The sequence below is a fragment of the Penicillium soppii genome (assembly GCF_028829465.1).
Source record: "Penicillium soppii strain IBT 18220 chromosome Unknown utg000001l, whole genome shotgun sequence".
NCBI lineage: Eukaryota > Fungi > Ascomycota > Eurotiomycetes > Eurotiales > Aspergillaceae > Penicillium > Penicillium soppii.
The window spans coordinates 121,049-146,728 of NW_026643231.1; the positions used below are offsets into that span (position 1 = coordinate 121,049).

The following is a 25,680-nucleotide window of genomic DNA, read 5'->3' on the forward strand; positions in this document are numbered from 1 at the left end:
TCGCCCTAGAGCTCTGTTTCAGGCTATTAGATACAAAAATTATCGATAAATCCAAAATATGTATTACTTCAACTTTGGAACTAGAATTGGAGAGGACAATCTCTTCTGTGTTCATCAGACGAGGTGGAGGCTAGCAATGAGTAGATTGCCAAATACATGTACTGATCTTGAGGCCTCGAGAGAGTTGGAGGCTCTGAGCTTCATTATGTGAACATAAAATCATGCTTTTACCATGGAATAGTAGAAGAGCTTAGCAATTCCAGATTGACAATAGAGATAGACGGGGTGAGGAAGAGGGAAGCCGACTTCTCAGCTTGGTTTCAAGTAAATACAATCCCTCCATCAACTAAGATTGTTTGACCTGTGACGTAGTCCGAGTCCTTAGTTGCAAGGAAACCTCCAACCAAACCCGCAACATCATCGGGAACACTTGTCCTCCCAAGAGTGATACTTTTGCTGTAAAGCGCTAGGCTTTCTCCTTGGCACGGCCCTCGATTTTTCCCAAGGCTTCGTCAACCTTCTCCCACATCGATGTACCCACAATCCCAGGGGCATATGCGTTGACGGTTATATTGTGGGGGGCCATCTCGCTAGCCATTGACTGTGTCAAACCTCGTACTGCAAACTTGCTGGCAGAATATATGCCACATGCGGGGAATGCTCGGAATGCTGCTATCGATGCAGCACCGAGAAGCTTGTACTTTTCGATGCCGGCTACATTTTTAGGATCTCCCTGTGCAATCATTTGTCGAGCAGCCTCGGCATAACAGTTGAAAACACCGCCAACGTTGACTGCGAACACACTTTCAATGTCCGCCTTCTTTGTTTGAAGCATAGGATTCACAGGTGCGATTCCCGCATTGGCGATCATCAGTGTCAAAGGCCCCAGGTTGGAAACAGTTTTTGAGACCATTGATGCAACATCAGTAGCAGACGACACATCACCAGGAATGGCTAGAGCACGGGGTCTCTTCGTTGGTGAGCCCGCTGCAAGGCTGGCAGGAATATGAGCTGCGCTGTTCAGCTCATATACGAAGGCATCAATCTTTTGTGAAGTTTCTGGAATATCATTGATACCAACCGAATAGCCCTGACTGACAAGACGAAGCGCTATGGATCGACCACTACATGAATATTGTCAGCTGTTTCTGTATCGTATATCACGTGGTTGGGATTTTAGATCAATGTACATTCCGCCCGTAGCTCCTGTAATAATTGCGGTAAGAGCCATGATGATCGATCAGGATGCTGATTACTTGGTTTTTGTGTTCATAAATATTCTCCTCTTTCTTGCGCTATAAGCGAAAAACAAACATTCTTATTGTCTCCAGACGGCTATATGGGTCAAATTTGAATGTCCAACCGATTATACCAAAGATCAACCAACAAGGGTTGATCTCCAAACAAAATCCAAAATTTGGGAAAATAAATTAATTTCCCCGCGTTCCCGATTGGGAAATGTTCAATGCGTCTGGGTACAAACAACCGCGGATAACTTGACTCAACATATGGATTCCGGGGTAATCTAACTTTGTAACCCAAACACTTTGGGGTAGGAGTAAGAATTTTAAGGCTTAGCACATAGCATTCACAGTCGATACGGCTTTACTATAGCCAAATGGAGTTTTTTAAGGCATAGGAAAGGAGGATAACATCGTTATGATATTCAATTAGGAGTCTAAAGTCCTCAAAATCCCCTTTTCTTTGGAAGGGATTGAGCATGAGGTCATTCACCGGTATGAGAGTCGCATCATCACTAGATGTAGGTTATATGCCTTACTTTGCAATCAGTAGTCTGTAATTGAATGAAATTGAGTTTGGCTAGCCATCGATCATGGATCAAAGCCGCCCCTCAGAGATCCTCTACGTATGATTGAGCACCCATCATCTCTCCTGTTTGTTTCATATTGTGCTATATAATGAAGGAAAGTCTGTTGTCTTCACATCCAATTTCGAAGAGGCCAATCAACATTTATTCCTTTTCGCTATTCGTCACTCACTACATGCCATTGATCGATCATAATGAACTCTACATTCAGGCTAGAGGGCCGCTGCTTGTCAATCGGCGTCACGGCCTGTTGCGGACTGGCATTTATGCTGTTTGGATATGATGAAGGAATTTTCGGTGGTATCCTCTCCAACCCCGCGTTCCAGCAACAGTTCAACCATCCCGATACCATCATTCAGGGCCAAATCGTCTCTACATATGTGCTTGGTTGTGTCGTTGGGGCTTTTCTTGCAATGGGCTTGGGCGACAGACTTGGTAGACGACGGTCGATTATCTTGGCCTGCACATTCCTCACAATCGGCGGTATTCTTCAGGCTTCTGCCTATACCCTTCCTCATTTAATCATTGGTCGTGTTGTTGCGGGACTCGGGGTTGGTATGAACACCACGACAGTGCCCATGTGGCAGAGTGAGACCTGCAAGCCTGAGTTACGGGGCAAGCTGATGTCTATACAACTCACACACCTGGTGTCTGGCTTCGTGCTTGCAAACTGGATCAACTTTGGATTCACATATATTCCCGATCACCAAGTTAGCTGGCGTTTCCCTCTTGGTTTTCAGTCAATACTTTCTATCCTTACAGCAGCGATGATTCCTTTGATGGTAGAGTCTCCCCGCTGGCTTTGTTTAAGGGGGAAATCCAGTGCTGCAAAAGCGGCTATCGCACGACTCCTAGCCAAGCCGGAATCTGACACTGAAGTATGGACGGCGCTTCGGTCAATTGAAGAAACGGTAGCACATGAGACAGAATCTCAGCAATCTGGATGGCGCGCCGTATTCAGTAACGGCCCTCAACAAATATTCCGTCGAATTGCGCTAGGAGCAGGGGTGAACTTTATGCAGCAATTTGGTGGTATAAATGTTGTCGCTTACTATCTGCCTGTTGTTCTGAAACAGTCATTTGGGTTTAGCGACCGAATGGCTCTGGTTTTATCTGCTGTAGATTCCATGCAGTGGATGTTCTGGGCCGGGATGGCTGTCTTCGTCATTGACAGAATCGGTCGCCGTCGACTCCTGATTTATGGCTCTGCGGGGCAATGCCTCTGCTTTGCTATAGCTGCACTTGGTCTCGGGATCGGCACCCACGCTCTCAATGGTGTTGCTGTGGCATTCATCTTCCTCTACTACTTTTTCTTCGTTGGTGATCTCCAAGCATTCGAACAGGTTCCCCCTCTAACTTTATACCGCAGGGTCTCTCATTCTTGGTGATACCATTTATGTATCCAGCAGAAATCAACTCACATCACACGCGAAACCTTGGAAGTGCCATCGCTATGGTCACGAATTGGCTCGGTGTCTATGTTATCGTTTCTGTCACACCAGCTGGTACGCTCCAAACCATTCCATATTACTTTTACTTTTACTTCTTGTAACTTACTTGTCTCTCAGGGATCGAGAACCTAGGGTGGAAATTTTATTTGGTGTTTGCTGTGACAAATTTCGTTTTTACCCCCATTTGCTGGTACTTTTACGTTGAGACAGCTGGACTATCTTTGGAGGAGATTGATAAACTTTTCGAGGTCAAGTACTACGGCGACAAGTCTATGACCTATCAGGAGGCCGCTGAAACAGCAAAAATCGCGCTTTTTGCAGCACAGGTTGAGCATGTGGAAAAGCATAAAGGTTAATAATGTGAAGACCTCGTCCAGCTTGTAGACCGAGAAAAGCCTCACACGTTTGATGAAGATAATTCTCTACAATCCCTTCTTAAATAACACATAATTTAGTGCATGGAAATCTTCTCATAAATCCAGGGAAAGTACTGTTCGGGAACGAATAGACCTCCATAAGTCTCCTGGAATGTGAGGCAGACTCACTGCCGTGCCTCGCGTGGTTGTGCGAGGAGGTTCGGGAGCACCCGCATGTAGGGCTCCGAAAGGAATAAATAATTGCGAATATAGGGCATATTCATATTCGCGGAGTACGAATATGAATAAATGAATATCGTTGTTGAGTATCACCGTGGCTGGACCTGATGGCAGGGATTAGGAGCACATATATATAAGGCATCCCGCCCCTGTAAATAATAACTCCATAAGTCAATCAATTGAATTAATCAGACAATCACTTATCTTAACAGCGCGAATACTATATTCATTTATTCATATTCGCATTTATTTATCTCTTTCGGAGTTCTAAGATTCCTAGTTTGGCCCGGGTCATTTGGGCTCTATTTGACGCTACGGTCTAAGACTGCAGCGATAGGTGACCCGTCACGGCCAAACTATACACGTTCCTGATCCCTCTCGACTGGGTGAGGTCACTGATAAAGGATAGTTATAATTAAATTATAGATAGGTCTGACTATATTCTGTTTGGTGATTGGCTACTAAGATCTACTATACTCCGGTCTAAAAGGTCCGGGACCGCTAGGGACTTGAAAAGACCGCAGAAAGACCGGTAGACTCATATATAGGACCGAAACCTCAAAATATAAGTTCACTTACGCTTAGAAGAATATACTACGTAATACTGAATTTCATTAGTAGAGCATATAGCTTCTTTAATCAGAAAGTATAAAAGAGGATCTAGGCTATATCTTGATTCTTATAATTACTGTATTTACAAACTGATATTTCATTCTCATTTTTGACTGTATTTGTTCCAACGTGCTTATAGCAAATTTGTTGTTATCAGTAAGGGTTTAAACGGGTTTTTTATAGCCTTATCAATACTCGAATCCAATACTTTCATCGTGTGAGCATTTTCGGGTGATTACAGCCAGACTTTATACTAATCTTGTTATGACAGAACATCAATTATTTACTCTGTAGGGTTTGCCTCCGGTGGATATAGGTAGCCGTTTCTTCCGAGATATTCCTTGATTATAGCAGTATGGTTACTAATATCGCCGAAGTAAATAGTCTTACCACCCTTTACTAGAAGAAGAGGAGTATCAAACTACGCGAAGAGCTAGGCAGATAGCTGCTAAATCGTCACTAGAAATGCTTAGCCACAGTCCGCTAGCTTGCGAAGGAATCGTACTGTGTTGAAAGCCGATTGTCTATCGAGGCTAGAGGTAGGCTTATCTAGGAAAATCAAGATACTGGGTTTAGGGACAAGCTCGACACCGATGGTGACGCGTTTCCGTTGCTTAATACTTAGTCCTACGCCGACCTTGCTAATCAATATATCAGTAATATCGTAAAGCTCAAGCAGATCAATAATCACGTTAACATATATAAGCTTCTCTTCTCGTAGCGTGTAAGACCCCGTTACAAGGGTCTTGGGACTTAGGTGGATTCGGGCAATAGAATAGAGAAAGCAGTAGACAGGTTCAATACTGAACTAATCGCTGGAGTCCAAGACTCCAGCCCCTGGGCTGTTTATATACAAATGTGGGGTCATGTGAGGTCATGAGCCCTCGCATTACGGGTCTCAGCCCTGGGTCCAGTTCGCAGGTGCGAACTGGCCATCTCGCAGTCTATGTGAGACTGCGAGATATATATCGTCAAACCTGCTTAGTACTTGGGTCCTGACAAGTAGCAAGGGAGGTAAACCGGCCATTTTTGATAGCCTTAATTGCTAGTAGAACTCTACCTTCCTACTTAACTGATTTCTGAGCTTTTTGACCGCGGATTAGAGGCATGGTAGGTGTTTAAAAATAGGAGGTTTGGTGAGGGGAAGCAAAATTGAAGTGCCTGCCGGAACGGCCGGGATGCCGGAACGACCAGGATCCACGTTAGCAATTCACCGACAGAAACCATCTGATCCTTAAGGTATCTTATATCCCCATGTGGGATGTCACCTGACATCCCTAACACTTATGTGTACAACAAAGTTTGACATGGAATTTGAACAACTTTCTGATGGATAATTATCTCACCACCCAAAAGACGCAAACAGCAAGGGAGGAAAAGGATGCTCGGAAGGCAGAGTGTGAATTTGATCTCATCAGTGACAGCGAAGATGTGCCTTAAGTAGCCGTATCTCAAACCAACCAGCTGGTGAGTGAGCATGCGCTTGGTAAAAGACCAAGGGCGAAAACATCACAGAAGCCCAAGAGCATATGATTGAACTAGACGAAGAAGATGAAGTTCCCCTACCTGACAACATCCATATACATGGAGAGAGCAGTACTCGGAGGCGTTCATCAGGACGGCTTCCGAAGCGGTTAAGGCGAGATGAAGATTTTGTGTATGAAAAGCCATAAGATTTAGTAAAACTAAGAATGAAAATTATTTGATTGACCTTTTGCAATATAACTTCCATCTAAACTTTCATCTGAACATTGAGCTAATCCGTAAGCGAAATACTCACTACTACAGTCAATATCTGCACAAAATATGCATGTCATGGGATTCCTTGAGTTTGTTCTGTTGTGGAACCTCCGGTTCGGACTGCACCTCCGCGGTCCGGGTCCAAAAACATTAGAACTGCCCCGAGGTTCCAAGGTCTAGTACCAAGAACCGCACCCCCGAGGTGCGGTGCGTCTCAGAACCGCGCGGTACTGGAGGTTCCATTACGAGGCCTAGATACAGCAGAGCAAGATGATACTTCTGCATGGCAAGGGCGGAGACCCGCACCTTCCGAGCCAAGTCCCAGGGAAATTACCTTTTTCGGCCAAGACCAAAACAAGCGAAACAATATATTTCCGGAGTCATTATCCCCCGCTTCGGCCTTTCTTGCACCGATATTCCCGAATGCATCTCGCAATTGAAGCGGGGGAATGACAGGGGTTTTAGGAGCTATACCAATTGCTAGGCCAATGTGACCCCGACGTCACTTCCTTCGGTAAATTTCAGCTGAGCTTACCACCAATCATGACCACTTTGAAACCATCACGGTCAGGGTCGCTTAACTCACCACGTACTTCATGCAAAGATGTTACTTCCTCTTGTCTCTACTGAAACTATCAAGGTTCTTTTTCGCGTCCTCATAGTTCTGTCAGATTGCGTAAGGAGGCATTTAAAAGGCGCTGGCCGCCTCTCCAAACATGATAATGCGTCAGTCTTTACATTCGCTTGGTAACAAACCATGTCAAAACCTGGCATTGGCTTCCTGTTTTTGGTTGGGCTTCTTGGACCTCATGTTTCAGCTTCCAACTGCACCTCGTCATCTGCGACTGTCCACTGGCTCGGCGACAAGCCGTCGTATAATGCCGGTGTAACCTTTGGTTTACCATGGCCGCAAGGGAAATATCAACCCGAGAAAACCAGCTTCAACCTCGCTAGCAACTCCGAAGATAGGCAAGAATTGCTGTCTTGGGCTACCGGCTATTGGGCCGATGGCTCGCTGAAATGGACGGGCCACGCTATCGCAGAATCTAATCCAACCCACGACAACTACACTGTCACTGCATCGTCTCTGGGCTGCACCAATGATTCCACCTCGTCTGGGCAATCTGGTACAAAGAACAGCTCCATCATCGTGGCCGATGGGTCTGATGTTGTTAGTGTCAACACGGGTGAGATTACCGTCTCGTTTCCCAAGGAAGGGAACATTCTAGTCAGTGCCATCAAGACCAAGAGCGGCAAGACGGTCGGCGAGAATGGAAGACTTGTCCTTCAGTCTCAGGATTCGGTGCCCGACAGTTTCGACAGCCGATCAAACTCTTCCATCCAATATTCCAACTTCCACAGCATCATTGACGAGGTATCTGTAAACCAGAGCTCGATTCGGACCCTCGTCACTATTCGGGGAAATCACAAGGTGACTGACGGCCCCGATCACGAGCCATGGCTCCAGTTTGTCATCAGATTCTATCTCTATGCCAACTCTGCCTCTGTTAAAGTTATGCATAGCATCGTTTTTGATGGAGACTCCGATAAGGACTTTATTACGGGACTCGGTATTCGATTCAATGTCCCATTAAAAGGCGAGGAGTACTATGATCGACACGTCAGATTTGCTGGCGTAGATGGCGGTATTTTCAATGAGGCTGTTCAGGGAATCACCGGACTTCGAAGAGATCCTGGCGAAGAAGTGAGAACTGCTCAGTATGAAGGTCGCAAGTTGGCAGACACAGCAAGTTGGGACAATCGGGTTACCAGCCGGCTCAAATGGATTCCCACGTGGACAGACTACAGCCTGACTCAACTGACGGCCGACGGATTCAGCGTTAAAAAACGGACAAAACCAGGCCAGTCGTGGATCAAAATCCCCAGCGGAACACGTGCTGAAGGTCTGGCCTACCTGGGAGGTGCTACGAAAGGAGGCCTCGCCATTGGTTTAAGGGACTTTTGGAAACGTTATCCGTCTGGCTTTGACATTTCAAACGCTGCATCCAACACAGGCGAAGTCACTCTTTGGCTATACAGCCCTGCCGCTGATCCATTGGACCTTCGGCCCTTCCATGACGGCCTGAACGAGGACGGATATGAAGATCAATTGGATGCTCTCGAGATCACCTACGAGGACTGGGAACCCAACTTCAACACCCCCTATGGAATCGCGCGAACGAGCGAGATATACCTATTTGCGTTTGATCAAACACCGACAAGTGACAGACTCGCCTTGCTTTCTACGTACATTAACAATCCTCCCGTGTTGGTACCAGAGTCGAAATATATCCAGGAAACCCAAGCCCTCGGAGGATACTGGGCCCTCCCCAAAAGCTTAGGCGATGCTGCAAGTACCCTGGAAGATCGACTCGATTTTATCTTTGAATTTTACCGGACTCAAATTGAGCAGCGGCGCTGGTATGGCTTCTTGGATTACGGCGATTTTATGCACACATACGACACTGACCGACATACCTGGCGGTACGACGTCGGCGGTTATGCCTGGGACAACTCAGAGCTTTCACCAGACCTCTTCTTCTGGCTCTACTTCCTTCGTACCGGCCGCGAAGATGCATACCGGTTTGCCGAGGCCCTTACACGACACACAGGTGAAGTAGATGTGTACCACATCGGCGACTGGAAAGGGCTGGGCACGCGTCACGGTGTGCAGCATTGGAGTGATAGTGCCAAACAGGCACGTATCTCTCAACCGCAGTATCGAAAGTACTTTTTCTATCTCTCGGGTGGGGACGAGCGTATTGGGGAGTTGCTGGAGGAGTTGCTTGACACGGATAAGACGTACGGGACGCTCGATCCGCAGAGGAAGGTCCGTACCGATGGCTGGACACCTAGCCCCAATTCGACAGTTGCTTTTGGTCTTGGAACGGACTGGTCGAGTCTCGCTGCAGGGTGGTTGATTGAGTGGGAGCGGCGGGGTTCAAGATGGAAAGAGGCTAGGACAAAGTTGACCAACACAATCTCGGGAATCGCAAACTTGACCAACGGCTTCGTGACTGGATCAGGTCTTTACGACCCGGTAACTTGGACGTTAGGACCTCCACCTGCTGACCCGGACAATCTTGGAAACGTGTCTGTCTCTCATTTATCCGCTGTCTTTGGTCTTCCCGAGGTTGTTTCCGAGGCTATAGCATATTTGGCCGATGATATACCAGAAGGATTCCACGCAGCCTGGTTGGATTACTGCTACTACTATCATGCCCCAGCAGCGGAGCAAAAGGCCCGTTACGGGGTGAGCTTCGGCAGCCAAAGCTTATACCAAGCGCACTCCCGACTGGCAGCATATGCGGCGCATGAAACGCAGAATAGAACTCTTGCACTTCGAGCTTGGAAGGACTTCTATGCAAGCGATGGACTTGCACCGGGTGCTGCATGGAGCACTACGCATGTGAATGGGAGTGCTGTTTTGGTGTCCGTCGATGAGGCCGCATGGCTCGCAACTAACGATATCGCGCAGTATGGTTTAGCTGTTATTCAAAATCTGGCATATGCTTCGGATTCGCTTAATGACTATCAATCATAAACTCTGATAGTGTATATGCAAGAGCAATAAGACTTTAATACCACACCGATATCATGTTTCAACGTAGCATCGCTGTAATAGGAGTCGTGTGAATTCTGACAGTGCAGACTCTGGGTCCGCCCTTGTGATACTTTAAGGATCAGATGGTTTTCATTGGATGCCCGAGGCACCGAGTATATAATAGTAAATTACATAATAATGCTAAGGCATCGCTTAGTGAGAAACCCAGTTTTACTTGTAGCAAGTAATGCCCAAGGCATCAGAATGCCTTAGGCCCACTTCCGCTCTCAGGTTCTGCTGTGTCTCTCAGGTTCTGCTGACACAGCAGAACCTGGAAACCTTAAGGGATCGCACCCTGAGATTCTGCCTATCACATGACCAAAGAGGGGTTGATCACAGAACACTCATGTATCTAGTTATTTTCTCTTCGTGCCAATAAAAGTTATCGTTTTCCCATCAAGTATTTTCTCAGTGCATCCAATTCAGATCCCACATCGATCATAGCTTCCAGGGAATCATCAGAGGAAGGGGAAAAGTCCCGTGGTCGGGTGTGTCTTCGGATCGCAGAGGGCGATCAGTGGAGCACAGAGAGTGACCAGTGGGGAGCGATTCCCTCGCTCAAATTCTTTCTCAAGCAAGTCCAATTTAGTAGAGCGATATTGAATTGGGATATTCCCCTTACAAATGGTCCTGGTACATGATGCGACCAAATATACGAGTGGCCATTACTTGGTGATACCATGTATAGAGTACCGATACTGAAACGCAGAAGGCTTGAACTGGGAGTATTCTGGCCTGCCCACTAGATGCGGGGTTTACCATGCAGTAGTCAAGGTTGTGGCTTGAATCCGGGTTTCCAGCCCAAGTACTACTAGTGAATCGTCAGTATGTCCTTAGCCGAAAACAGAATCGAAGAGACGGTTGATATATACGGAAAGGCATGTGGAGTTCCACCATTCCGTAGGGTGTCGGGGGGCACTGGAAGGAAGGCACGGCTACCCCCAAGCACTGAAATAGGACACAGCACCGAGAGAAATTTATGTCTCGAATTATATGAGAGATTAGTTTGCACATCTCGAGCATGGGCAAAACCACTGCCTTTCGAATACTGAAATTAATGTAGAAGACCCTGCTCATAAATAAATAAGGCATATCCCCAGAAAAAGTGGGAGTGACCTCAGCAATTCACAATTTTAGAGTTTCTACGGATTAACGATAACTACGGAACGCCCGGGAATATTTACAGTCAATCATAAACAACACGGAGAAAACCCCGACCCTGCAAGGATATCATCCCACATTAGCCGTAATTTCTCTCGAAAGAGCAACAGAAAAGTCAGAATGCTCCTGCATTCGCGAACTAATTTCCGAACTTTGTATAATCTACTTAAATACTCACGGCAGACCTGGCTTCTCCTGACCAAAACTCACACCTGAAAGTAATGATGCGTCTTCTTGCACCTGTATTGTTTGCGCTCTTCGCTACAGCGACAATTCTAGAAAATGGACAGCCCAGATCCAACCCATACCCGGGAAAGGTGGAGTTTCTAGAATCTGGCCTTGATGCGTCGGAATGGAAGTCGTATGGACCGGACGCGGGGGAGATCTCGTATAAGGGTCGCTGGGATGAGCAGCATGTCTCCTGTAAGTGCACGTCATCTTTTCAATGACTAATTGTCCAGGCTAATGCGGTTGGAGGGTGGTCGTGAGTTTATTCTATTTGTTTTGAAGCGTTCTGCTAAGAATAGTAGAGCTCCAGGTATCAAGTTTTCATTTACGGGACAGAAGGTGCGCCCTCTACCTATGTTTTGCGAAGTATAAAGATTGACAGCTGGATAGCTTGCATTGAGCTTTGGCGAACATACTGTACCCAATGTTCTAGTCGCTTATAGGTGAGCTTCCATGTTCTGATTTGCAGTACCTTGTCCAATGTGATCAGAATTGGTGGGCAAGACTGGCAATTTGCCAATGTGACAGCAAATGCCTCCTACCAATTTGTCGGGCCTGCGACAACTGGTGTGAATCTCACAGATACTACTGCCAGGAAGATATTTGAGATGAGAGGTATGATATCTTAAACCTAAAGATAGAAAGATTGTTGTGCTGACTTGACCAGTGACGAACTGGGCCTACGGATATGTCCACCGCCCTACTTAAATTCGTAGCTAACACACCGAACAGTCCAATTAGCCGGCGTTTCTGTCGCTACTCATGCAACACTAAACAAGGTCAAGTCTTTTCCAAGAATGGTGGAGATCATTGGTGATTCGTATGACCCCTGTCTGCAGTACGGGGGCTCTTTCATATATATTGACGAGCGCAGTCTGAGCTCGGGCGATTACGCAACCTACGAAGGGCTCTCATCCTGGGCATACCTCTTCGCTGCTGGACTGGGAAATGTGGAATACTCTATTACAGTTCGTCCCTATTTCCCCCTTGTTGTGCTGTACTTACTTGCTCATCTCTCAGGCCTACCCTGGAATATGTCTCCACGACCAGAATTGCTGGGGAAACCCAAGGGGCCATGTACGTCTTCTTCTCTCTTCGTCAACACCCACTCTAACAGGCACAGTCCTACCAATACTACCGAACAACTGACACATCTCCCCGATCTTACGAGATCTACGGCACCAACCCACCAAAATGGAACTTCAAGGTCCATCAGCCCGCCGACCTAGTCGTTATCAACATCGGCACAAACGACAACAACATCGCTAATAACGTTTCCAGCACTGAATATTACAATGACTATGTGACATTAGTCGGGAACTTGCATAATATATGGCCGAAGGCTGATATTGTTCTTATGGTACCCTCCACCATCCTGCTCTCCTCATTTCCTCTACATACTAACAAGGTGCAGTCTCTTTGGGGCGGCTTCAGTCCATCGGGGATGACATACGAACAGGGTCCTCTCTTCGTCAACGAGATACACAGAGTCGTTAAACACTACCAGAATCGCGGGTCCAGAAACTTCGTCCACTACTTCGATACGACAGGTATCCTGCAACACAATGATATTGCACCTCAGTGGCATCCCACTGATGTAGGCCATATCAAGGTCGCAGCGCACTTCATGCAATGGGTGAAGATGAGGTTTGGATGGGAGATGGAGGCGATGGGGCCTATGGTGCATAGCGGAACGCTTTATTGGAATGATCAGGAGAGTTATTAAGCTCCCTGCAGTCCCAAGACTGTTGCTGGCTGTCCCACGGGTTAATTGTAAGAAGATTACCAGGTCAGGGGTGATCAGCCTGTCAATCCGGTAAGATACGATGATGGATCGGTAATGAATAAGTGGAGGAGCGTCAACGATATAGTATTCTTGTACAGAGACTAATTCTTGTCCCCCAGATAGGGGCCAGGGAGTCATCCCCTTTTATGCCCCGTTTGGACGAAGCTCCCAGGGGCACATTATCTCTGTCGGTATCACTTATTGCGATTCCGTCTTCGTTGGAGACACTACGTCCGAATCCTTTTCGTAGACGGAACATTTCCGTTATATGGTCGGATCTATTACTCCTCGTCCTGTATAGCCTCATTAAAACCAACCAGGCAAAACCCTGATGGGAAAAGGTCAAAGGTTGGAAAGAGTGCTTGGCAGTCTTGGTGATCTGTCTCCTATTGTATGGTCCCAAAGACCGTTACAAAGATCTCGCGTTCTTCTTAGTTAATAACTTACCGTTAACGCTCGCGTATGTTATCGCTTTTCTGTTTATTCATCTTAGCAAGAAAGAGTTAGGATCTATTATATACTAGTTTAGTCCTTTATTACCTTTTTAATAAGCTTTTCTAACTCTTCAGACCCTCGAAAATACCTACTATTTATTTCTATCTAGCCTTACGTATAAACTATTAACTTATAATAATATACTGTTCATCACATTTGTACCTCGTCCCAGAGTTACAAACTTTTGCGAGGGGTTAGGCTAATGACATCAACCGACCTGTACAATGCATATCCGTGAAACTTCTGTGGGTCTGATACCATGATCCTGGGACATCTGAACCAAGTCTTGATGAAAAAGAGTGCATTCAACTAGAATACTAAACATGGGGAAAGAAAGAAAGAAAGAAAGAAGAAGAAAGAACCAACACGCTGAAACAATTAAGTTATGTCGGAAGCCTGAGAAAGCAGGCCCACTTGTTTGTCGTGTTTGTTCATTATTCAGCAAGTAAATTACACCTAATTGTGACTAAGCACTCACCTCCACCCCTCCAGGGTGTAGGTGAGCCAATGCCTAAACACAAACCAATGCCTAAACACAAACCAATGCCTAAACACAAAAAACCCATTATTTCAATTTCAACCCTATTTTTCAGCCACCATCCCATCTGGATCTATGAATTTAAATAGCTCACTATTAGCATCAAGATAATCTCTACCTCCTGATGCTTCTTCTTTTTCTTTGAGAGCCTGATTCGCGCGATGCCAGTAGTCTCGAATTCTTGCGTTTCCGGCTTCATGCCGAATATCCAATTTAGATTCCTTCGTACAGCGCTGATAAACCTTCGAATTGCCTGCAATTGACGATAAAGGACTCTTAGATGCACCCTTTACTATGCGTTTTGTCTTTTTGACAGGAATCTTGTGGCTTTGCATCCTTTTTATCGTCTGTTTTGCAAGGGCTAGATCTTGAATAGCCTGCTTGCCGCCACGAATTGCACGGTTTATATGTTTATGAAGCTTCGGGAGGTCCAATTCAGCTTTATCATTTTCGAATATCGTTTGAATCTTGTCCTCAACTTTGGAGAATCTTTGATCTGGATTAGGCGGCGAATTCGTTACTAAACTAGGGAATTCACGGTCTGGTAATGGCGTATGACCATATATCTCGAGGACTGGTTTATCTTCCTAGCCTAGATCAATTTGATCACACACAATATGTAAATCATAAGGCCAAAGACCAGTGTCTTTAAATGATGATTTAATCGTTTGCGATTTGAATGTGTCTTTGCGGACTGTTTTGATAAGTTGAAGAAAATGCCGTTTATCGTCAACATCTCCACCCCATCGTACAATCTCATTGTTCTTTTTTCGGAATTTTTGTTTAAGAACTGAGAATGGCTTGCCATCGAGAGGCTGACATCGATGTGTCATCTTTGGTATAAACCACCAAGGTATAATATTAAAGCTTTGGTAGATATGCTCGAATTCCGGGGTTCTATAGGATCTATGGTTATCCATAACCAAAACCCTAGGTCTACCTTTAGCAACTCGCTTTTTAGTGGCATAATGGAAATCTAATAGCCATTAAATCGCAGTTATATCGTCGGTCCAGCCTTTAGTAGTTGGTTTAATAACCCTATAGTTGGTAGGATCATTATCGCCGTCAAACTAGTCTTCTATTTGTTCAGAACCACGTATTAAAAACCATGGATGCATAACCTAGCCATCGGCCGAAATACACTCAATTCTAGTGATATTCTGGCCTATACCACCGGTCGCAATAGTCTCATATTTGCGGGTAGAAGCGACATTTTCCTTAGTTCTAATACCTAGCTGAAAGCTAGTCTCATCCCAGTTATACAGTTTATTGGCCTGGATTTTATTCTTTTTAAGGAATTGGCCATAAACCTCATACTAGTGAACTAATTCACCGTGTAATTCAGCTTCAATCCTCGCTTTTTCTATCGGCTTTTGTGTACGAAGGGTAATATGGGGTGGTAGGCGTTGCATGAATTGATAGCCGTACATTTTGCTGACCTGCCGGTCGGAACCATGATGTCGTAAAATACGATTTGCAGCACCCTTAATATCAATAGCAGTTAGTGGTGTATATACTGAATTAAGGTGCTCAATCCAGCGAATCAGAGAGGCTTCTTGTGAGGAATTTAGGGCTTTGTTAGTGGCTATACGGCCTTTTCTATTTTTCTTGCCTTCATTTCGGTTCCGAAGCTTCCACTTTGAGACGCCAAAATAAGAGGCTGCGGCCTGAATACTGGTAAATTGACCTGATTTATAGGCTTCGAGGGCATTTGAGAGAAGGATCTCTTCTTTTTCGGAGGAAATAGGCATCGTTGTGGTGGTGAAAAATAGGGTTGAAATTGAAATAATGGGTTTTTTGTGTTTAGGCATTGGTTTGTGTCTAGGCATTGGTTTGTGTTTAGGCATTGGCTCACCTACACCCTAGAGGGGTGGAGGTGAGTGCTTAGTCACAATTATATATAAATTGCCAGAATTAGGGGTAATGGAAACCAGAGTTATTAACATCACCTGATTGGCCAGCACCAAGTTGAATTTCATAGTTATGAGCCCGAATAGCCATTTCTGAACCAGAAAAACACATCGATTATAGCAATCAGATCATCTGATAACCCTAAATCGACCACTTGCTGGTTCAGAACCCCTTTTAAACCACCGATTATACATCTTCTGTAACGCTAACACACCCATACCCCATCCTCGCTAGCAAGCGATACAGCAAGTGATCACTACACTTCAGCAAGCATAGATACGTTAACACTATCCGCCATAAAGGGCGATAAACTTCGTGAACCAGCTCAATAGAGCACTTGGTATGCAAAAACCAGGCGCTTCGCCTAACTGCGCGGGGTTTGGGAGCTATACAATCCAGAAGTCAATGAGGATGCACTCCCTAAGCGCAGTACGGAGCCGGTAGAACTAGAATACCTAGAAGACGGAGATGATAAGGAGACCCGTAAGTGGCGAGACCGCTTCGATGTCTATAAGCTTGCTCTCTCGAAGTATGAGAAGCAGACTAAGGGATTAAATGATGTATACGAATATATCTTTGCCACCCTTAATAGCAAGTATTATCGCTCCGTTATCACTAAAGAAACCCCGTATGATGTGCTTATAGCGCTGAAAACACGGTTCGTAAGAAGCAACTCTTATAAGGAAGAGCTGCGCGACAAGTGGGAGCAACTTACATCGTAGAAACCCGGGAAGTATGTCGACTAATGGATCGACAAGTGGGACACACTACGGCAAGAAGTTATTAGCGTCGGTATCAGGGTTGATGATGAAGATGCAGTACGTTATTTCATCAAGGCTGTGAAGGAAGTCCTGCCAATGTGGTGGCAAGCGGAATACACTGCTATCATCCTTAATAAAGAGAAGCGTAATATCAATCAGCTTATCGAGTCCTTTCGTAGTATCTACCGCGAAACAGGTGCTAAACCATCACTGTCAGCACTAAAGGCCTCCTTCTTAACCTGGTAAGGGCATAAGGAAGCTTCATAGTAAGTGGCAACAATCTCTACTATAAAGTCTAAGAAGCCAAAGCAGACTGTAGAGACCCCGTTTCACGAACGGTCCTGCCTATGTAGAAACACACACCCACGTCATAGAGTAGCAACTTGCTACTACATACGCCCTGATCTGATACCTTCGGACTTCACTATCAGGGAAGCCACGAAGAAAAGAATTAAGAAGCTTCTTACCGTAGAGCTAGAATAGCGCAAGTGGATTAACGAGGAAGTAAGGAAGAATAAAGAACGTTTAACGCCTAAGGAAACGGCGGATTTCACAACGGTACAGCCTGACGTTAGCGCTCATCTACTAATAGTAACACTTGCAACCATACAAGTGCCCTTAGCAGAGAGTAACCGGGTACAGCAAGTCCATACTGGCAAACTAGCAGAAAGAATTCCTATCTACTATGTCAAGCCAGTCGATAAGAGAATTAAGCAAATGCCTGATCTCAAAAACCGATAGATCCTTGACTGTGGATCAAGTGTGCATGTGTGCAACAATAAGGGCTGGTTCGAAACTATAACCCTATACCAAACAGAGTTAGCAACTAGCAACTCAATCACTAAGGGTAAGGGGATTGGAACAGTAAGACTTGCTATAAGAGATCCACAAACCGGCAAGCAACGAATCATACGTCTTACTAACGCCTTGTATGTCCTAGGGTGCCATACCAACCTAGTTTTATATACAAAAATAAGGCGACTTAGTGTGAAATGGTGTCAAGATACAGATACCATCGTCGACCCAAACAACCTGCAAATCGCGAAATTACAGCTAGTGGACCTAGATCTGTGGGTATTCGACTTACCAAGCCATAACAGTGTCAATACAATAACCAGAAAGTCAGAGAGACCACAGAAAGCGAAAGGATCTATAGAACTATGGCATCGCCGTCTAGCGCATATCAATATAGATACGATTAAGCAAGCTAAGCAAATGGTAGATGGCATCGAGATCACAGAGGATAATAAGGATAAAGAAGTTAACTCACCTTACCGAGTCTGTAACCTAGTAAGAGCACCTCGACAAATCTCTCGCCGACTAATTAGACGCACGTTTAGAAGATTTAGAAGAATTCATTTCGACCTAATACAGATCCAGCCAGCAGAAAACAGACATAGATGGATGTCACATTTCTATATCGAGGGAGTGCGATTTCACTAGATCATGACATATAAACTAAAGCCAGAGTGTCAGCTTGCTATCGACAAGTTTATAGCACTTACTAAGAATTAGTGGAACCTGCTAATTAAGGTGTTCATGTATAACAACGAGACTTCGGCAGGAAGCACCGCCGAACGATCCATCTCCAAAGAGGGCATCATTATCCATCACTCTCCCCCGGGACATCTAGAGATGAATAGATACAGCGAGCGTACAGGTGGAACAATCATCACACGTATACGTATGCTTATCGTCGAGGGCCAGTTACCCAAAGGTCTCTAGCTAGAGGCAGCAAGTGCTGCAGTATGGTTGCTAAACCGTACACCCACCTTCGTGAACGATGAGAAACGCTGGATTGTGCCGTAGGAAGAGGTTCGACGCGAATTCGCGGGCAACGAGATACCGAGAATCAACCTAGCAAACGTTAAATTATATAGCAGTTTGACTTACTATCGGATACAGAAGCAAGTGCAATCTGATAAGATGGCACCGAGAGCCGAGATTAGCTTTCTAGTAGGCTTCGTAGTATCAAATATCTGGAAAATCTGGTTCCCATATACTAGAAGAGTGTAGGTTATTAGAGATGCGGTGTTTAACGAGAGCCGCAAGTACACACCTAGGTTCGAGCGATATCAACAATTACTAATGCTAATTATCCAGGAACCATATGTGCTTAATGCAGATGAAACCCTTAAGCTTTACCAGCGGATATCGACAGCAAGAAGTCAGGAGGAGCATCAGGAGCCAGAGGAAACGCATCGGGAGCAGCATATAACAACTGAAAACCATCAGCAAGCTGCTCAAACCGCAGTTTCTCACCAAGACCAACACTAGCAAGTCGAGCTACCACGTAGCAACCCGTAGGAGGATGAAACCAATACTCCTCAGCAGGCAGAAACCCCACCACAACAAATGGAACGCTATAAAGATATGGTAAGAACCCTATCGCCGACGCTAGAAAGGCGGATTACATTAGCAAGTCACACAGAAATCCTAGGTGCTTTCCTAGAAGATGTGCCACTCCCACTAACACCACCAAACGAGGTTTTTGGGTTAGATCAGGGGGTGGAGACGTAGTAGGAAACGCAGCAAGTAGGGGATCAGACCCCTAAAACCGTGGAAACGTCGTAGGATGATAGAGCAAGTGACGATAAAGTCGCACAACAGCTGTAAAGCGAGCTACTACAGCCCACATAAGAGATCTTTGGTGACGTTGATACTACCAATATCATGAGCGGCAAAAGAACCAGGCGAGCAAGGCAAGACAATGACTATGCTACTTACTCTACGATATAGTAAGAGCCACCAGCAATGCTACATACCTTCGTAGTAGGGCTGTATACCGAGAAGCCAGAACATCGACGACACCGCGATGACCTCCCTTCTATACTAAGAAACTACAAAGAGGCCATAAACCACTAGTTCTCCGAAGGTTTTATCGCAGCGATAAAACGAGAGCTAGACAACTTGCGCTTAAAGGCAACGTATAAGGTGATAGACCGGCTAAAAGACATTAGCAAGCAAGTGCTTCCTCTCTTATGGATTTATATATACAAATTTGACCAGGATGGCCACTTAATCAAGTTAAAAGCACGCATCTGCGTCCGCGGCGACTTAGAAACCATCACCCAAGAAGAGAAGCGAGCAGCGACACTTGCTACAAGGACAGCACGCATGATCTTCTCCCTCATCGCCGCATACGATCTCGACGTTAGGCAGCGCGACGCTGTTACCGCATTCCTAAACTCGCGTTTGGATAAGGAGACATACACACAGATGCTAGAAGGTTTTGGGATACCGGGCAAGTCATGGAAACTACAGCGAGCTCTGTACGGTCTACGAATTTCGCCACGCTTATAGTAACAAGAAGCAGCAAGTGTACTGCGAAAGTTAGGTCTCTAGTAAGTGCCGGAGGACCTATGTTTATTCGTTAGCACCGGAATCATTATATTCTTCTATATCGACGACATACTTATTGCTTGCCATCGCATAGCGAGAGCAAGCGCAAAACAATTAGAAAAATCACTTGAAGAGCACTAGGAACTGACTGATCACGGAGAAGCAGAGTGGTTTCTCAATATCCGGATCATTAGGGACCGTACACAGAAGAAGTTGTGGCTTTGTTAAGATAGTTATATCGCAAGCATTACAGCGAGATATAACTTAATAGAGCGAGCGCCTGTTCTTACACCCTTACCGGTGGAAGAACTACGCAAGTACGAGGGCGTTGCTACACCAAGAGAAACACATCTGTATTAGCAGAAAGTGGGCTTAGCAGGTTATGCAACGACCATTACTAGGGTTGACGCAGCAAAGGCTACTGCTAAGCTCGCGCAATTCCTAATGAACCTAGGACCATAGCACCAGTAAGCTATCGACAGGGTGATCTGTTACCTTTACTCCACCCGGTTTCTTGCTATTGAATATGCCGCAGGAATCGAAGATATGGAGTCGATCCAGATAGCAAGTGACGCGTCGTATAGGGATCATAAGGATCGGAAGAGTTCTGCTGGATATATCTGCCAAGTGTTCGGCGGGCCAGTAGACTGGAAAGCCAGCAAGCAGCCAACGGTAACGATATCTACTACGGAGGCCGAGCTACTGGGACTTTCTGAGGCTGGCAAGCATCTCTAATGGTGGAGAAGACTGCTGTAGAATGTTGGCCTTAAGTTATCCCACCCTATCACCATCGACTGCGACAATGAGCGCACGGTTGCACTCATTAACAAGGAGGATACGGCGTTCGATACGAAGCTTCGACATGTCGATATTCACTATCACTAGGTTAGGCAGGAAGCGCAAGCAGGAAGGATCACCGTCAGATGGGTGCTAACGGCACAGATGGTCGCTAACGGGCTCACCAAGTGCCTGACTCGCCAGAAGCATGAAAATTTCATTCGCTTGCTTAGAATGGCTGATGTAGGTCACCTGATCACCTAGGCCTAGAAGGGAAACAGAGGCTGTTTCTGTGTCTATTACAGAAATGGGCGTTTCAAGGGTCATCTTGCCCAATCTGCGCAAGATGAGGGGGTGTGTCGGAAGCCTGAGAAAGCAGGCCCACTTGTTTGTCGTGTTTGTTCATTATTCAGCAAGTAAATTACACCTATATATAAATTGCCAGAATTAGGGGTAATGGAAACTGTCGGTATGCTCACTCGCCCTGGCCAATAAGAATGTATGAATGCTCTGTCTTTTATTACCCCTGGTTCTGGCAATTTATAACTAGGGGGATCTAACATGACTAAGTAATTACAAATAATAGTGGATCCTTGCTGGCAATTCACCGACACACCCCCTCATCGGGGTCAGCGCTCACTGCTCTCTGGCCTCGATGACAACCTGGTGAATCCATCACTCGCTGAAAGCTCCATTTAACCACTTTTCATGAATCAGTCTCTGTTTCCTGTTCAGGAATCACTGATCATGTGATCGATGGTCCGCATCCTGAGCAACCTGACAAATTCTTCATGCTTCTGTCTAGGAAGCAGCTTCGTCAAGCCGTCAGCAACCATCTTCCCTGTCGGCACCCATCTCACGGCAACCCTCCCCGCTCTGGCTTCCTGTCGTACCCAATGGTTATGGATATCAATGTGCCGGAGCTTCGTCTCAAACCTGGAATTCTCCAGGTTCACCAAGGCGACTGTACGCTCGTTGTCACAGTCGATCGTCATGGTATGTGATATCTCAAACCCGATGTTTTCAAACATCCTTCTCCACCACTGGAGGTGCTTGCTGGCTTCGGAAAGTGCTAGCAACTCCGCTTCAGTGGTAGACGTTGTGACAGTGGACTGTTTACTGGCTTTCCAGTCCACAGGGCCCCCATATATCTGAATAATGAATCCAGCGGAGCTCTTTCTGTCGTCGTGATCCCCGTACGATGCATCGCTTGCTATCTGTACCGAGTGATCACTTGCTTTGATCCCTAAACCCGAGTTCGGGCTTCCCACACTGGCTGAGTATTCAATGGCAAGATACCGGGTAGAATACAGGTAGATGATCAGCCTATCAACTGCCTGGTGGTGCTGTGGTCCTGGGTTTACCAGGAACTGTGCTAGTTTAGCACACGCTTTAGCAGCGTCGACCCGTGTGATGGTGCAGGCATATCCTGCAGAGCCAACCTTCTGTTGATACAGGTTGATCTCTCGGGGAGTAGCTTGCCTATCATACTTCTTAAGGTCTTCGACAGCCATTGGTGTGCTCACTGGTGCTCGCTCTGTAAGGTTGTAGCGAGCGGCTATTCCAGTGATATAGCTATCTTGGCATAACCACAGCTTCTTCTGCACCCTGTCTCTGATGATTCGGATATTGAGAAACCACTCAGCGTCACCATGGTCTGTCAATTCCCAGTGCGCTTCGAGGGCTCTCTCCAGATCAGCAGCTTGCTGCCTTGCAGTGTAGTGTGCAGCAATCAATATATCATCCACATAGAAGAATATCAATATGCCTTTCCCCACAAACACACAGGGATCCTCTGGGACTTGCCTTAGCCCCAACTTCTTCAATACAGCAGCCGCTTCCTGCTGCCATAGCCTCGGAGAGATTCTCAAACCGTAGAGCGCTCTCCGTAGTTTCCAGCACTTGCCGGGGGTAGCGAAACCTTCAGGCATGTGGGTGTACGTTTCCTGATCTAGTTTAGCATTCAGAAACGCAGTAACAGCGTCTCTTTGCCTTAGATCAAGATCATATGCCGCCACGAGGGCAAATAACATTCTCGCAGTGCGAGCAGCAAGTGTAGCTGCTCTCTTCTCTTCGGCAGAGATGGTCTCGAGGTCTCCGCGCACACAGATCCGGGCTTTAAGCTTAATGAGATACCCATCTTGGTCAAATTTGTATGCGAAGATCCATAGGAGAGGGAGCACTTGCTTTCCTTTGTCTTTCGGGGTTGATACCACCTCATAGGTCTGCTTGCTGGTAATGCTATCGATCTCCTTCCTCATTGCTGCCGTCCAGCCTTCCTGGAAAGGATGGTTCAACACATCTTTCCAACGCTTCGGAAGAGGTGGCATGTCATCTCTATGCCGACGAGTCTCCGGTTTCTCTGCGTTCAAACCTGCTGCGAAGGCTGCTAGCATGATTGGTGAATCTTCATGATGGTGAATGGTGGTATGGGCGTAGTAATCATCGTCTCGTTTTGGTTGGCGAGATCTCTTCCCAGAGATAATGTTGCTGGTGTCAACATCTCCAAATATCTCTCTGGTAGCGATGGGTGTTAACTCGCTCTGTAGCTGCCTTTCCAATTCATCATCTGTCTCTGGTGTTGCTGCCAGATCACCTTCTTCCTGGAGATCACCTTCTTCCTGAATGTGAGTTCCATCACTAGTCCATTCATTCTCATCACTTGCTAACCCTTTCCTATCGTTTCCATCATCTCCAGGTGCTTCCACCCCCTGGTCTGACAGTAACGGTGATAGTGATAACCTTTGTGAAGGTTCTGTTGATGGTGGTGATAGCTCTGGTGAGGGCGCTGTTGGTGGCACCTGTGTTGGCACCGGCGGCCTCACCCCCTGAATATTGGCTTCGCGAGGCGGGGTTGGTGGCAATGGTACATCTTCTGGAAACGCACCTGGCACCTGCTCCACTGGCTGGCTGGCCTGCCGTCTTTCTGGCGTTAGAGAGGGCGTTGTCCTTGCTGGTTTGGTGCCTCGTTGCTCTTGCAACTCTTCCTGTTCCAGAGTGTCCATTTCATTCACAGTTTCTGCTGCGATACTATGTTCTTCTTGACTCGCAGGAACATCTTCCTCCTCATTTCTTCGCGAGGAGAGCGGCTCTAGCATTTGTTGAGCTGCTTGCTCTACCTCATTGGCTCTTGCCGCTGTTGCGATCTCTCTGATCAACTGAAGAACTTCTTCATCTGACAGATACTGCGGTTCACTAACGATAGGCAGGGGGATTGCCTGGTGGTGCTGATATTCAGGTGTGTATTTCCTCGATTCATCAAACACGGCGTCGCGAATCACTTTCACTTTCCCTGTATGTGGAATCCACACTCTCCAGACATTCGTTGTGATATAACCAACCAGAAATCCGATCTCTGCCCTAGGGGCCATCTTATCAGATTGCACCTGCTTATTGATTCTGCAGTAGGCAAGACTGCCATACAATTTCACATTCGATAGGTTCACTTTCGGCAACTCGTTGTCACCCCCGAACCCCCGTCGAATCTCTTGCCACGGTACGATCCACCGATTCTCCGCAGATACGAAGGTTGGGATTCGGTTTAATAACCATACCGCAGCTATCACAGCCTCTGGCCATAGTTCTTTGGGAAGCTTTCCCTCTTGAATGAGCATTCTAGCACGCATGATGATCATACCACCTGCACGCTCAATATAGCCATTCATTTCTGCATGCCCTGGAGGTGAGTGATACACCACGATTCCCTCATTCGTTAGGAATGTGTGTGCAGCACTTCCTGCCGCACGCTCGTTGTCATAGTGGAATGCCTTGATAGGCAGGTTCCACCAATTCCTAGCAAATGCCACGAAGTCACTAATCGCTTGCTGGCATTCAGACTTCTTCTCGTGCGTCATAACCCAGTGAAATTTCACCCCGTCAACATAGAAATGGGATATCCACTGGTGCTTGTTGTAGCCAGGTTGGATTTGTATCAGATCGAAATGCACCCTGCCAAACCTACCAAAGGTTTGTCCAATTGGTCTTCGAGAGATCTGTCTTGGCGCATGTGATAACCTGCATGTTTCACAGTGCACCCCCGGATCTCCTTCACTTCCTAAACGATTCGGCGCCGACGACGACGACACCCTTACTCCTTCCACCATTTGCTCGAGCTTCTTAATACTCTGTTGGTTGATATGGGCAAACCGGCGATGCCAGTGCTCAGGTGTTGCTTCCTGAACTCTGGTTTGGACTGAACGCCGGGTTGCATGCACAATGGTGGATGGTGTTAATTGTCAATAGAGGGATTTACCCTCCTCATTCGGCCGATCAAAGATCCACAGGCCAATAGGGTCATGTGTCGTGCTGACGATAGGCTTTCCAGAAGCCCTTTCTAGCAAGCAATCTGTCTGCTGACACCAAGTCACACCCCGTATCTTCAACTGGTGATACGAGACAATGCTAGTGTGGAAATCAGGTGCATATTCCACATCTGACAGTGTGATAACCCTTGCCGTACCTGTTTCCGGGTTCCTGCCTGTTAATCTAACAGTGCCAGTGCCATACGACATGCTAGAGGCATCTCCGGTGGCCAGCGAGGCTTCGTCAGGTGTGAAACTAATGAATCTTGACTTGTCATTACAGACATGTATATTGGCTCCTGAATCCAGGATCCATCTGTTACGCATCTCAGGTCTGTGCTTCACGTTTGGTGGCAGTGATCTCTTAGGAGTGGTGGTCTTGCCCATAGGCTCCCCCCTACTTGCTCGTGCATGCATGACGATTGAGAAATTGAGTGCTGGTGCACCCACTTGCTCGTGAACTTCCTCAACATCATAGTTCACGAATGCAACTTTCTTTTGGGCATTTCCCTGTGAATTCTCTTGGGCAACCAGCTTATCTAGGTAAGC

General features: G+C 46.4%; 4 protein-coding genes across 4 annotated transcripts; 3 read left to right on the plus strand and 1 right to left on the minus strand.

Moving 5' to 3' along the window:
* Positions 1-466: 466 nt before the first annotated feature.
* Positions 467-1,231, minus strand: N7529_000033 (uncharacterized protein; the record flags this gene model as incomplete). Its single annotated transcript, XM_057235564.1, has 2 exons — positions 467-1,124; positions 1,191-1,231. 2 exons carry the CDS (start codon positions 1,229-1,231, stop codon positions 467-469), a joined length of 699 nt encoding a protein of 232 aa, XP_057102367.1.
* A 791-nt stretch (positions 1,232-2,022) lies between these two features.
* Positions 2,023-3,635, plus strand: N7529_000034 (uncharacterized protein; the record flags this gene model as incomplete). The annotated part of the gene is made up of 3 exons (XM_057235565.1): positions 2,023-3,144; positions 3,198-3,333; positions 3,397-3,635. The coding sequence occupies 3 exons, from the start codon at positions 2,023-2,025 to the stop codon at positions 3,633-3,635; spliced, it is 1,497 nt and encodes a 498-aa protein (XP_057102368.1).
* A 3,349-nt stretch (positions 3,636-6,984) lies between these two features.
* On the plus strand, positions 6,985-9,771 carry N7529_000035 (uncharacterized protein; the record flags this gene model as incomplete). The annotated part of the gene is made up of 1 exon (XM_057235566.1): positions 6,985-9,771. One exon carries the CDS (start codon positions 6,985-6,987, stop codon positions 9,769-9,771), a length of 2,787 nt encoding a protein of 928 aa, XP_057102369.1.
* Positions 9,772-11,213: 1,442 nt separating this feature from the next.
* Positions 11,214-12,946, plus strand: N7529_000036 (SGNH/GDSL hydrolase family protein; the record flags this gene model as incomplete). Its single annotated transcript, XM_057235567.1, has 8 exons — positions 11,214-11,415; positions 11,470-11,476; positions 11,523-11,559; positions 11,611-11,663; positions 11,711-11,835; positions 11,953-12,188; positions 12,241-12,297; positions 12,344-12,946. The coding sequence occupies 8 exons, from the start codon at positions 11,214-11,216 to the stop codon at positions 12,944-12,946; spliced, it is 1,320 nt and encodes a 439-aa protein (XP_057102370.1).
* Between the last annotated feature and the right edge of the window lie 12,734 nt (positions 12,947-25,680).